Genomic DNA, 14,654 nt, shown 5'->3' with positions numbered 1-14,654 from the left:
ATATTTAGATCAGATATACCTCCAGGAACACTGTGATACAGAAGTTTCTAATCCTTTGTCATCCTGCTTTGTGTTTCTCTGAAGATTGGTGGGATACAACTCCCTAGGGCAAGCATCCTGCACATCCTGAAAAGTATGCAAATTCTCCCAGTACTCAACTGGTTTCAGGGAAATTCTGAAATCCTGAGTTTGGCATCTGACCTCACCCCCTGGTCCTGTGGGAGGGAGGTCCTTTATTATCAGTCAACCTCCAGTTTGGAGATATATCAGTAAGTGATAGAGGAAACCAGCTTGGCTTCTCTTATCCTAGCGCAGAACTATTATATCAAAGTCCTCACATTTAAGATGTTTCGAGCAGGTGTACCTTCAGGAACTTCAAGTGTGGATGTTTCATGACTATCTGCCGCCAGATTTTCTTCTCTCTCCTGTTTCTTATGTGGACGGGCTTCACCCTTGCTTTGCTTTCTGCATGTGAGAGGCAGTTGCCAACCCCAAGCCCCTGTGTCATAAGAGAAGGACTCTACTTGTGCCCTGATCACTGACTGGCATTTCCTGGAAAGAATCTAGGTAGCCTGTTTGTCAAAAACTGCTAGAACCTTGGTTCCTGTGTCTGATCGGCTGGTCAGGATCCATATGCTCACCTTCATATTACCCTAGGTAATGGAGAGGAGTTGGCACTAGGCCCTACTGGAACCTCATGGAAAGACATTTTGACTGGTGTGTTTCATAGAAAGCATAGTTTGTCTGCCACAAAATCAGTGCAAAAGATTTGAGACATGAAGAGAACACTGCCCTGTTGAGTTTGGCCCTCTCCCAAGTACTATCTGCTGAGTGCAGCCCTGGCTTCCACAGCCCCCACACAGAGCCCTACCTCTCAATTGCTGTCTCAGCCTATGTTGGCCTCTGCTCTTGAACTGGCCTCTGGTCCAGTCTCAGGGTCTGAGTTGACAGTGCAGTATGGGTGGAAGAACTGAGAGGGTTGGATAGTCCCTCGTGCCTGGTTGCTTGTCTGCCTGACAGTGATATTCAACCTGCTGGATCCTAAGTCCTCAGCCACATTGAGGCAGACAATGGCAGTAGGACATAGGATTAGGCTCCCACAGGACTGAGAGGCTATGGCAGGCCATGGCTCTGTCTTTTAGGACCACATGGAGGCTTGATCTCAGGACGGATAGATAGGATGATGTTCTCTGATCTTTGATTCCGTTGCAACACCCATGTGCTTTGTGTCTGACTTGTGTTTCTTTCTCATAGCTCCTCCACCCGAATCAACCATCCAGCCAGGTAAGTCTGTGCCACCGTATTTGGAATGTTTCTTTTCTCCTTTCCCATCCATCCCTTTTCTCTCCATTTCGGGTGAATCATTGCTCCTTGAGGACCTTGTGGGCACATTTTGTGGTTCCCAGTCACTGAGCCTCTAACAGGCAGCTCTTACGTGGACACGGGATTCAAATGGCCCCATTTTCCCATCATCCATGAGTTATCATCTAATCCTTTCCCAGCATCCCAAGAGACTGTTGCCTACCAATTCAGAGAACTAGCCATGGGTGCCAAGAATTTCAATTGAAATGCTGTCTGGGGAGACAGCAGAGTGGGAGAAGGAGCCATAGGGAGCACTGATGTCTTCTTAGAGAGCCGTCAGAGCAGGCTGCATCCTTCCCAATGTTCAGCATTTGCATCACCCTCAGATTTATCACAATCCAATGTGTATATCCAAAGTGGTAGGGACAGAGCCCCAGGGATTTGAGACCACTATGAGAAGAAGGTGCTCTAGATACGGGATATACAGCTGGCTCCATGTTGACCCTGAATGCTCCTGACTCTTTCTTCCAAGATTCCTGTGAGGATCTCCTGCGTCATCTATGAGTCAAGATAGACAAGTGGCAAAGGTTTCTAAGGGACAAGGGACATGCCAGGCTGAGAGATGTGGAGGGATCTGGCTGATGTACACAAGGTCTTTGCACCAGAAAAGGTATCAGAGCAGGAGGCTTGCACAGCCCCTCCCCCTGCAGGTGGAAGGGGGCAGGATGCAGGTGTGCAAGTGTCATGATGCCTGCCAAAATCTCTCATGATTCCCCCTTTCCCCTCCAGCTAACAGAACTCACCAGAAGCCACTGTCCCTGTCCCACTGACTCATCACTTGAGCCAAGCTTGGTTCTATTTCCAACCTTTCTAACCCTGCTTTGTGTTTCTCTGCATATCGGTGGTATACAACTACCAATGGTCAGCATCCTCAGTGCCTGCCTAAGTATCCAGATTCACACCATAGTCAGCCCGACTGGATGAAACTCCAGATTGTTGAGTGTAGTGTCTGACCTCACCTCCCCATCCAGTGTGTGTGGGGGTTCCCTTTAGCCACAAGAGTTATTTTTCCAGCCTCCTACCAGTTTGGGGAGATGTCAGTCATGACGTTTTTGTTTGCATTTGACAAGAACCCAGTTCAGCTCCTTTAAAGCTAGCAGAGAGCTCAACTCAATGGCTCTCACATGTAAGATATTTAGATCAGATATACCTCCAGGAACACTGTGATACAGAAGTTTCTAATCCTTTGTCATCCTGCTTTGTGTTTCTCTGAAGATTGGTGGGATACAACTCCCTAGGGCAAGCATCCTGCAGATCCTGAAAAGTATGCAAATTCTCCCAGTACTCAACTGGTTTCAGGGAAATTCTGAAATCCTGAGTTTGGCATCTGACCTCACCCCCTGGTCCTGTGGGAGGGAGGTCCTTTATCCAAATGTGATTATTATCAGTCAACCACCAGTTTGGAGATATATCAGTAAGTGATAGAGGAAACCAGCTTGGCTTCTCTTATCCTAGCACAGAACTATTATATCAAAGTCACTCACATTTAAGATGTTTCGAGCAGGTGTACCTTCAGGAACTTCAGGTGTGGATGTTTCATGACTATCTGCCGCCAGATTTTCTTCTCTCTCCTGTTTCTTATGTGGACGGGCTTCACCCTTGCTTTGCTTACTCCATGTGAGGGGCAGTTGCCAATCCCAAGCCCCTGTGTCACCAGGAGAAAGGTCTTCACTAGTCCCTGGTCTCTGGCTGACATATCCTGGAATGAGTTTCAACAGTCTGTTTGGCAATACCTGCTTCACTAGAACCACGTCCCTGTGCTCTGTGGGCTGGTCATCTGGGTCCATATGCCCACCTTCATATTCCCCAGGGGAGAGGATGAGGAAATGGCTCTAGGCCCTCCTTGAACCTCATGGAAAGAGGTTTTAACTGGTTTGTTTAATAAAAGGAATGGTGTCAGGGCAAGAGATTTGAGACATGAAGAGGACACTCCCCTGTCAGAGACTGACCCTCTCCCAAGGTCTCCCTGCTGTGTGCTGCCCAGGCTCCTAGAGTCCCCACCCAGAGCCTTGCCCCTCTGTGAGAATATCAGCCCACATTGGCCCTTGCTCAAGCTGACCTCTGTCCCAGCATGAGGGTCTGAGTTGCTAGAGCAGTATCTATGTGGGAAGTGAGAGGGCTGGATGGCCCCAAGACCTGGTGCTTGTATTCCTTTGGGATGGTAGGAGTCTCAGCTCATGCTAGTTACATCCTCCAGTGAGACTAGGATCATGGGACTCAGTGACCCAAGACTGGAGAAAAGTCAGAGTTATTGCTTTTCTGCCCTCTCATCATCTGTGCTTCTCCCTATGTAAGTGTTAGCATTGTACTGTGTGCTGTGGAGAGGCTTTTAGGCTACTGACGGAATGCTACAGCCCTCAACAACAACACGGTACCAGAGTTTCTCACCACATCTAATGGATATCTCATTCCCTGAACCGGTCACATCCCAATCTACTTTCCCTTGACCATCTGCTCTCTGCCTTGCCTCTCTCTTCTCTCTGGATTCGTCAGTTCTGGACATTTCCTGTGAATGGAAGCAGCTATCAGGTGGTCTTTTGTGACAGGCTTCTTTCAGGCCACAGACTTTCTCAAGGTCCACCATGAAGGGGCGTGTAGACATTGGCAACATGCATCTCCACCCATATATGAATCCCCTTCACCTGTTGCCAGACGTGTTTACTGTTTGATCTTTGGGTATTTTCAATAGTATTCCCAGCAACATATGTATCTATCTATCTATCTATCTATCTATCTAATTTATATATATATACATAAATTACCTATTTCTATTATTTGGGTTATATCTAGGAGTGGGAATGCGGTTAATATGATGATTTTCTGTTTACATTTTGTGGATGCCCAGAAGTGTTTAGGGTAGCAGATGGACCAAATTCGGTTTCCCCCTGGAGCTTCTGAGGGTTCCGCTTTCTCCACATCCTCGCCAACACTTCTTCATTCTCTTTTATTGTAGTCATCTAGTGGGCGGGAGGTGCTCTTTCACTGTGGTTAGGACTTGCATCTCCTGCAGGCTAGTGATGGTGAGGGTATGTTCATGAGCTTGCTGCACGTGTCCTTCTTCTTCAAAGAGCAGAGCCCTCACGTTTTAGACACCTGAAGGTCTGAGGACCAGGTATGGTCAGTGCGCGGGGCCAGCCCTTTGGGTAGTGAAGGCAGGGTCCAAGGGAGACTGAGGAATCATGCTGTGCCATCTAGTACTGAATGTGGCAAGTGACCTTCCTGCAAGGAGGCCTAATGCTACTACGTTTTGTTTCTTTTCTGCCACCCAGAGGCCACCACAGCTCTAAGTATGCACAGCTCCAATTCAGTGACAGTTACTACTACCCATTGTCACGATTATCAAGGAATGTTTAAGATTCAGTACAAGCCTGGGGCTGGAGAGAACAAGAGCAAATGATCATCGGAAAAAGATCCTTCAGCCCAAGCTTTGGGTCCAGGAGGAGCGTCCCTGATATAGGACAGTGGGGTGAAGGTAGACCTTCCGAACACTACGATGTAGGACAGCATCGTGGCTGCTGGTGGCTGCTGTGTTGGATCCCTGGGCCTGAAGCAAGTGTTCAGGGTGGTCCAGTGGTCCGATGTGAGGAAGCGGGCTTCTACTTTCCCCTTGTATATGGGGTTCAGGATTGAAATCCTGACGTTGTGGACAACCATCAGTGAACATGTGTTAGTCCACTGACATTCAAGGATAGCATCAAACGGGCCCTTGAGTTGGAATGAGGTTGAAGGCGTTTAGGAGAGTCCTGTTGCTGGGGAACATTAATTGAACCCACAGCATGCACCCCCTGAAGGGAATGGTCCAGTACTGAGAGTGCAGGAGTTCTTCCTTCAAGGACACAGAGAAAGACTGTTTTCCTGTCTTCTGCCAGGGACCGAATCGGGTTTGGCCCTGAGGCTGGTGAACGGAGGTGACCGGTGTCAGGGCCGCGTAGAGGTCCTGTACGGAGGCTCGTGGGGCACCGTGTGTGATGATGACTGGGACACCAGTGATGCCAACGTGGTCTGCAGGCAGCTGGGCTGTGGCTGGGCCACCTCGGCCCCAGGTTATGCCCGCTTTGGTCAGGGCTCAGGCCCGATTGTGCTGGACAATGTGCGCTGCTCTGGGCACGAGTCCTACCTGTGGAGCTGCCCCCACAATGGCTGGAACTCACACAACTGTGGACACTCAGAAGATGCAGGTGTCATCTGCTCAGGTGAACCTCGAAAATCCCAGGTCCCCATTCTTAGTGATCTTTCCATCTGATAATTATACGGGTGCCCCCATGACTCTCTCCCGGATGTGCTGTGCCTTGCCAGCTTTCCTGGGGACAACTGGTTCCCTGTAATGGAACATTAGGGGCAACACCCTCCCGTGTGGACCTGTATTGCTTTGGAGCCTCAATGGCACAGGAGGTGAAGAAGACCATCCGTCATGCAGTGGGCAGTGGCTATGTGCCCTTTCTGTCAGTAAGACCATCTGCTCAGTCTACATCCTATTTCCCAGGGCGTTACTCCTCAAGGCACAGGTTTTGGGAATTTGGTTGTAAACTGAACTACCTTCACTCCATGGTCTGTTATTCTGGGTCCTCCTTAAAGCCAATTCAGAGAACAGGATGGCAGTTTCAATTGCCAGTTCTGAGGGCAGTGAAGAGCACTTGGGAAGTGGGGAAGGTGCAGGAAACGGCAGCTCACTAGAACATGGAATGACAAAGAAATACATAGGACTATGGGGACCAAGTTGACCTTCTACAGTAATCCTAAAAAAGCCTGTAAACACTGGGAGCATGGCACCTGACTGGTGGAATGGGGGTCTCAATAGGCTAACTGCCCAGATTCACTCTTGCTGTTCCCACTTGCTAATAGCAAAATGGCTTTGGTGGCCTGTCCTGACCTGGCAGTGACATTCCACCTCCTGAATGTCAGCATTCAGGCCCACCATGGCAGGCAAGGGGAGTGGGACATAGGGTGGGGCTCCCACAGGACTGAGAGATGATGGCAGGCCATGGCTCTGTGTATTCAGGAGCTCATGGAGGCTAGATCTCAGTAGGTAGGGGATGAATTTCCTTGACCACTGATCCAGTTGGAACAGAAGTGTGCTTTGTTTCTGACTCCTGTTTCCTTCTTTTTCACAGATGCTGTCTCTCAATCCACACCCCAGCCAGGTGAGTCTTTGGTGACCCTACTTGGAATGTCCGTTTTTGCCTATCCCATCCATCCCTCTTCTTCCCATTTGGGAGGAAGCTACTGCTCTTTTGAGAACTTATGGGCATATTTTGTGTCCCACCCAGTCACTGAGTCTCCATCAGGCTGCTCCTAAGTAGACATGGCGCTCATGAGTTTTCACCTAGTCCTTCCACAGTTGCAGGAGAGAGCTGACCACAAGTTCAGAGACCAGGCCATGGGTGCCTTGAATTTCAGCTGTATGCAGCTTGGGCTGACAAGTTGAGTGGGAGAATGGAACCTGATGACCACTTATGTCTTCTTGAAGGGCCATCAGAGCAGGCTGGAACCTCTCCACAGCTCAGGGCTTACAAGATCCTCAGATTCATCAGCATCCAATGTATATATCCATAGTGGTGGGACAGAGCCCAGGGGATGGGAGTGATGGATGTGTTCTGGGTACAGGGCTACCTAGTTGGCTCCAGGTTGACCCTCGATGACCCTGACTCTTTCTTCCAGGCTTCATATGAGAATCCCCTCAGTTGTCCATGAGTGAAGATAGACAAGTGGCAAGGGTTTTCTAAGGGACAAAAAAACTCGCCAAGCGAGAGATGTGAAGGGACCTGATTGATGTAGGCAATGCTTTGTCACAGATAAGTTAGCAGAGCAGTCGACTTGCACAGCACACCCAGGAGGAAAGTGGCAGGATGCAGATGTGCAACTGTCATGACCCTGTGAAAAATGATCACAATGCCCCTTTTACTCTCAGCTAGCAGAACTCCCCAAACCCCACTGTCCCTGTCCTATGTACTCATTACTTGAGCCACGTTTGTTCTATTTCCATCCATTCTAATCCTATTTTAATTTTCTCTGCAGATTGGTGGTATACAACTACCTATGGTAAGCATCCTCAGTGCTGGCTTAAGCATCCAAATCACTCCATAGTCAACCAGACTGGATGAATTCAGATGTTGAGATTGGTGTCTGACCTCACCTCCCCATCCAGTGTGTGTGGGGGTTCCCTTTAGCCACAAGAGTTATTTTTCCAGCCTCCTACCAGTTTGGGGAGATGTCCGTCATGACGTTTTTGTTTGCATTTGACAAGAACCCAGTTCAGCTCCTCTAAAGCTAGCAGAGAGCTCAACTCAATGGCTCTCACATGTAAGATATTTAGATCAGATATACCTCCAGGAACACTGTGATACAGAAGTTTCTAATCCTTTGTCATCCTGCTTTGTGTTTCTCTGAAGATTGGTGGGATACAACTCCCTAGGGCAAGCATCCTGCAGATCCTGAAAAGTATGCAAATTCTCCCAGTACTCAACTGGTTTCAGGGAAATTCTGAAATCCTGAGTTTGGCATCTGACCTCACCCCCTGGTCCTGTGGGAGGGAGGTCCTTTATTATCAGTCAACCTCCAGTTTGGAGATATATCAGTAAGTGATAGAGGAAACCAGCTTGGCTTCTCTTATCCTAGCGCAGAACTATTATATCAAAGTCCTCACATTTAAGATGTTTCGAGCAGGTGTACCTTCAGGAACTTCAAGTGTGGATGTTTCATGACTATCTGCCGCCAGATTTTCTTCTCTCTCCTGTTTCTTATGTGGACGGGCTTCACCCTTGCTTTGCTTTCTGCATGTGAGAGGCAGTTGCCAACCCCAAGCCCCTGTGTCATAAGAGAAGGACTCTACTTGTGCCCTGATCACTGACTGGCATTTCCTGGAAAGAATCTAGGTAGCCTGTTTGTCAAAAACTGCTAGAACCTTGGTTCCTGTGTCTGATCGGCTGGTCAGGATCCATATGCTCACCTTCATATTACCCTAGGTAATGGAGAGGAGTTGGCACTAGGCCCTACTGGAACCTCATGGAAAGACATTTTGACTGGTGTGTTTCATAGAAAGCATAGTTTGTCTGCCACAAAATCTGTGCAAAAGATTTGAGACATGAAGAGAACACTGCCCTGTTGAGTTTGGCCCTCTCCCAAGTACTATCTGCTGAGTGCAGCCCTGGCTTCCACAGCCCCCACACAGAGCCCTACCTCTCAATTGCTGTCTCAGCCTATGTTGGCCTCTGCTCTTGAACTGGCCTCTGGTCCAGTCTCAGGGTCTGAGTTGACAGTGCAGTATGGGTGGAAGAACTGAGAGGGTTGGATAGTCCCTCGTGCCTGGTTGCTTGTCTGCCCGACAGTGATATTCAACCTGCTGGATCCTAAGTCCTCAGCCACATTGAGGCAGACAATGGCAGTAGGACATAGGATTAGGCTCCCACAGGACTGAGAGGCTATGGCAGGCCATGGCAGGCCATGGCTCTGTCTTTTAGGACTACATGGAGGCTTGATCTCAGGACGGATAGATAGGATGATGTTCTCTGATCTTTGATTCCGTTGCAACACCCATTTGCTTTGTGTCTGACTTGTGTTTCTTTCTCATAGCTACCCCACCCGAATCAACCATCCAGCCAGGTAAGTCTGTGCCACCGTATTTGGAATGTTTCTTTTCTCCTTTCCCATCCATCCCTTTTCTCTCCATTTCGGGTGAATCATTGCTCCTTGAGGACCTTGTGGGCACATTTTGTGGTTCCCAGTCACTGAGCCTCTAACAGGCAGCTCTTACGTGGACACGGGATTCAAATGGCCCCATTTTCCCATCATCCATGAGTTATCATCTAATCCTTTCCCAGCATCCCAAGAGACTGTTGCCTACCAATTCAGAGAACTAGCCGTGGGTGCCAAGAATTTCAATTGAAATGCTGTCTGGGGAGACAGCAGAGTGGGAGAAGGAGCCATAGGGAGCACTGATGTCTTCTTAGAGAGCCGTCAGAGCAGGCTGGATCCTTCCCAATGTTCAGCATTTGCATCACCCTCAGATTTATCACAATCCAATGTGTATATCCAAAGTGGTAGGGACAGAGCCCCAGGGATTTGAGACCACTATGAGAAGAAGGTGCTCTAGATACAGGGATATACAGCTGGCTCCATGTTACCCTGAATGCTCCTGACTCTTTCTTCCAAGATTCCTGTGAGGATCTCCTGCGTCATCTATGAGTCAAGATAGACAAGTGGCAAAGGTTTCTAAGGGACAAGGGACATGCCAGGCTGAGAGATGTGGAGGGATCTGGCTGATGTACACAAGGTCTTTGCACCAGAAAAGGTATCAGAGCAGGAGGCTTGCACCGCCCCCCCCCCCCCCCCGCGGGTGGAAGGGGGCAGGATGCAGGTGTGCAAGTGTCATGATGCCTGCCAAAAACTCTCATGATTCCCCCTTTCCCCTCCAGCTAGCAGAACTCACCAGACGCCACTGTCCTGTCCCACTGACTCATCACTTGAGCCAAGCTTGGTTCTATTTCCAACCATTCTAACCCTGCTTTGTGTTTCTCTGCATATCGGTGGTATACAACTACCAATGGTCAGCATCCTCAGTGCCTGCTTAAGTATCCAGATTCACACCATAGTCAGCCCGACTGGATGAAACTCCAGATTGTTGAGTGTAGTGTCTGACCTCACCTCCCCATCCAGTGTGTGTGGGGGTTCCCTTTAGCCACAAGAGTTATTTTTCCAGCCTCCTACCAGTTTGGAGATACGTCAGCCATGAAGTTTTTCCTTGCAATTGACAAGAACCCAGTTCAGCTCCTCTAAAGCTAGCAGAGAGCTCAACTCAATGGCTCTCACATGTAAGATATTTAGATCAGATATACCTCCAGGAACACTGGGATACAGAAGTTTCTAATCCTTTGTCATCCTGCTTTGTGTTTCTCTGAAGATTGGTGGGATACAACTCCCTAGGGCAAGCATCCTGCAGATCCTGAAAAGTATGCAAATTCTCCCAGTACTCAACTGGTTTCAGGGAAATTCTGAAATCCTGAGTTTGGCATCTGACCTCACCCCCTGGTCCTGTGGGAGGGAGGTCCTTTATCCAAATGTGATTATTATCAGTCAACCACCAGTTTGGAGATATATCAGTAAGTGATAGAGGAAACCAGCTCGGCTTCTCTTATCCTAGCACAGAATTATTATATCAAAGTCACTCACATTTAAGATGTTTCGAGCAGGTGTACCTTCGATCAGGAACTTCAGGTGTGGATGTTTCATGAGTATCTGCCGCCAGATTTTCTTCTCTCTCCTGTTTCTTATATGGACGGGCTTCACCCTTGCTTTGCTTTCTGAATGTGAGAGGCAGTTGCCAGCCTTAAGCCCCTGTGTCATAGAAGGACTCTGCTTGTGCCCAGAGGGCTGGCTGACATTTCCTGTGAGGACTTTAGGTAGTCTGCTTGGCAATACCTGCTTCAATGGGACCATGTTCCTGTGTCTGATGGGCTGGTCAGGGTCCATATGCCCACCTTCGTATTCTGCCCGGGGAAATGGAGACGAGTTGGCTCTAGTTCCCACTTGAACCTCACGGAAAAGGTTTTGACTTGTGTGTTCCACAGAAAAGATATTTTGTCTACAACAAAATCAGTGCAAGAGAATTGAGACATGAAGAGAACACTGCCCTGTTGAGTTTGGCCCTCTCCCAAGTACTATCTGCTGAGTGCAGCCCTGGCTTCCACAGCCCCCACACAGAGCCCTCCCTCTCAATAGGTGTCTCAGCCTATGTTGGCCTCTGCTCTTGAACTGGCCTCTGGTCCAGTGTCAGGGTCTGAGTTGACAGTGCAGTATGGGTGGAAGAACTGAAAGGTCTGGATAGTCCCTCGTGCCTGGCTGCTTGTCTTCCTTGTAGACTGTAGGAATCTCAGCTCATGCTAAGTACACCCTCCAGTGAGACTGAGATCATGGATTCAGTGCCCCAGCACTAGAGAAAAGGCCAAAAATTAATGCTTTTCTGCCCTTTCAGGGTCTGTGATTACTCTAAATATAAAACGTACCAATTTACTAGGTAGTTGAGACTTCTTAGTTTAATGATTGCTACAAGCATCAGTTATTTAGTTCCAGAGTTTCTTATCGCCTTAATGAATATCCCATACCCTGAACTAGTCCAACCCGTACCTGTGTTCCCCCAGCTCTCACCTGGCTGCCTTCTTTGTCTAGATTTGCATTTTCTGAACATTTCCTGCGAATGGAGGTAGCCATCATGTTGCCTTTTGTGACTGGCTTCTTTCAGCCAGCCAGCAGACTTTTCTCAGAACTCACCACAAAGAAGTGTGTAAACTTTGGCAACATGTATCCCCACCCATATTATGATCCCATTCATCTGTTGATGGACAGATGAAGTGGAGTGTTTCCATCCCTGACTATGTTGAATCATCTTCCCGGACCTTCTGTGCACATGATTTTGTCAAACACCTATTTCCAACTCCTCTGAGTGAATATCTAGGAGTGAAATTGCGAGTCACATGATGATTATATATTTCCGTTTTGAGGAAACAAAGAAATGTTTAGCATAGCAGCTGTACCAATTCAGGTTTCCCTAGGTGGCATTGGAGAGCTCTGGTTTCTCCACATCCTCACCAACACTTCTTCTGTGTCTTTTATTTTAGCCATCTTGTAGGCAGGAGGTACTTTCTCACCATGTGTAGGATTTTTATCTCCTGCAAGGATACTTATGGTGGGGATGTGTTCACTTGGTCGATGCACGTGTCTCTCTTCTTTGTAGAGCAGAGTCCTCACTTTATAGACCCTTGAGGCCCTAGGACCAGACTACTGTCAGTGCCACTGTCTAGCTCATGGCAGAAAGAAGGCAGGATACATAGGAGACTGAGGAAACGTAATGTGTGGTCTCCTGCTTAACTTAGAAAATGCCCATTTTGCAAGGAGGCCTAATGCTACCATGTTTTGTTACTTTTCTGCCTCCAGAGTCCTAGGCAGCACTATGTATGCACAGCTAAGATGAGTGATAGTTACTCCTGCCCATCTTCTTGATAATCAGAGGATTGTTGAGATGCAGTACAAGCATGGGGCTTGAGAGAACAGGATCAAGTGGTCAGCAGAAAGGGATCCTTCAGAACAAGCCTTGGGCTCGGGAGAAGGGTCTGTGATCAGGACCGTTGGGTGAAAGTAGACTCTCTGAACACTAGGACCTAGGACTGCTCCTTCTTGGAGGCTGGATGGATCTTTGGGGCTGAAGCACACGTTCTGGGTGGTCTCAATGGTCCATGTCAGACTACCGGCTCCTCATATTCTCCCTTGCATTGTGGGACCAGCCTTAGGATTTCAAATCCTGATATGGTGTGCAATCAGTTGTTACATGCATACATCAGCTGACACTCGGGGGGTCACATCAAGTAGCCCCTTAAGGATGATGATGAGGAGCAAGATTCTGAGACCCCTGTTGCTGGGGAACATTAATTGAAACCAGAACTTGTGTCCCCTGAAAGGAATTATCTTACAATCAGAGTACAGGAGTTCTTCCTTCAAAACCAGAAAAATTTCCTGTCTCCCACTAGAGACTGATTCGGGGTTGGCCCTGAGGCTGGTGAATGGAGGTGACCGGTGTCAGGGCCGCGTGGAGGTCCTGTACAGAGGCTCATGGGGCACCGTGTGTGATGACGGCTGGGACACGAATGATGCCAACGTGGTCTGCAGGCAACTGGGCTGTGGCTGGGCCACCTCAGCCCCACACAATGCCCACTTTGGTCAGGGATCTGGCCCGATTGTGCTGGACGACGTGAGCTGTTCTGGGTATGAGTCCTACCTGTGGAGCTGTAGCCACAGTGGCTGGAATTCACACAACTGTGGGCACTATGAGGACGCAAGTGTCATCTGTTCAGGTGGGTCCTTACAATGCTGGCCCTCTGTTTCTGTTTGTTATTTTTTTCTAGATAAAACTCATTTCTTTCACTGTTATTTCATATTCCTGAGTGTCATGGAAGGGCAGGGCTTTCTCCCATAGCTTGAGAGGAAGCTGCATCACCCATCATCCTGACGTACATCAGTTTTTCAGGTGGATCATAGCACCTTCTTTAAAGTGCCGGTGGAGGAGTCCTGTTTGAATGGGCATAATGGTTTAGAGACCAAATTCCTGCCACACTGTTCCTTGTGGGATCCTGCCCCTGAGGGTATTTACCAGCTCTACTCCTCAGGACCACTCCCCGCAAGTCTTTCTTAGTTCTAGCGGGGACAGACCCTCAGCACTTCTGTTTGTCTGAAGCCTGAGAGGCCTCTTTCTGCACATCGTTCACAGAGACTGATGATGTGTCCTCTTACTTTGCAGCATCTACTGGAAACCCTCCCAATACGACAGGTGAGTAGCTGTGCCCAGCCCAGCATGAATCATGTCTGATATTTGACTCTCATGTTTCTAGAAGTTGGAAGAGAGGACGAGGCTCTCCCCTTGGAGGACTCTGGTATTTGCTACAGTGACCAGCAACTAAGTCCCTAGGGTGTTGGCTCCTAAGTTGAGACAACTGGCCCATCTGTATCCTCTGCCCCTCTCTGCTCTGAGGGTTTACTCATAAGTCTGTAGTGGAAGAGCATTTGATCCCCTCTGTTCATATCAGATAAAGTAAAAGTTCAAGTCAGAATTGGGGTTGTCTGAGAAATACACACCAACAGAACTCCTACCAGTGCTTGCGTGTTCCTGAATTCCTTCATGTTGAGAGAGGCATCCTTAAAGTGTTTTCTGCCACACGGTGGAAATTCCACTCAGTGCCGAGTATGCTGGGAAGTACTAGCGCCATACTCCAAGCCATCTGGCCCATCCACAGCGTAAAGTGGAATTGCCCAGACTCTGAAAAGTTCATCAGGAAAAGATAGAATTGACCTTTTCTTACCAAACTAATGAGCACAGAGTGAAAACTTTTCCACTAAAGTCCTGAAATTACTTCATTTTCTTTTTAGATTGGTGGCACCCTTCATCTACAACCACTTATGGTAGGTATCATATGTTTCCATCTAAGGACATGGGGTTATCATCTCCAGATAGGCTGTCCATGCAGTAGAGGCCTGTAAATGCACAGGCTGCTTGACCTTGTGCGTGTAAGCTACACAGACCTGGCCCGCCATACACTGCACCCAAGATATACGCACACACACAGGCTGCCTCTCCCTCGAGACATGCAGCCTTTTAATCCTTCCTGCCTCGTGGGTAACTTTTGTTTCAATAAGGAGATCTACTCCCCTTCTTTTAAAGAAATCGAAGATATTACTTGGGTTACCACAAAAGTTCCGCAAGAAGGGAGGCAGACAGTAAATGGATAATTTCACAACTAATCAACTCTTTA

At 48.3% G+C, this 14,654-nt stretch overlaps 1 protein-coding gene across 1 annotated transcript in view; it reads left to right on the top strand.

The window, feature by feature from the left end:
• The window catches only part of LOC144300995 (scavenger receptor cysteine-rich domain-containing protein DMBT1-like), a 110,691-nt gene that overhangs the window by 36,060 nt on the left and 59,977 nt on the right, over nucleotides 1-14,654 (top strand). Inside the window, exons 20-27 of the mRNA XM_077877338.1 lie at nucleotides 1,255-1,284; nucleotides 5,232-5,555; nucleotides 6,474-6,503; nucleotides 7,378-7,401; nucleotides 8,932-8,961; nucleotides 12,879-13,202; nucleotides 13,646-13,675; nucleotides 14,272-14,304. Of these exons, the coding sequence (XP_077733464.1) occupies nucleotides 1,255-1,284; nucleotides 5,232-5,555; nucleotides 6,474-6,503; nucleotides 7,378-7,401; nucleotides 8,932-8,961; nucleotides 12,879-13,202; nucleotides 13,646-13,675; nucleotides 14,272-14,304 (825 nt within the window). The remainder of the gene's footprint in view (nucleotides 1-1,254; nucleotides 1,285-5,231; nucleotides 5,556-6,473; nucleotides 6,504-7,377; nucleotides 7,402-8,931; nucleotides 8,962-12,878; nucleotides 13,203-13,645; nucleotides 13,676-14,271; nucleotides 14,305-14,654) is intronic.

The sequence above is a fragment of the Canis aureus genome, chromosome 29 (assembly GCF_053574225.1).
Source record: "Canis aureus isolate CA01 chromosome 29, VMU_Caureus_v.1.0, whole genome shotgun sequence".
Taxonomy (NCBI): Eukaryota; Metazoa; Chordata; class Mammalia; order Carnivora; family Canidae; genus Canis; species Canis aureus.
This window is presented reverse-complemented; position numbering and strand designations above follow the sequence as displayed.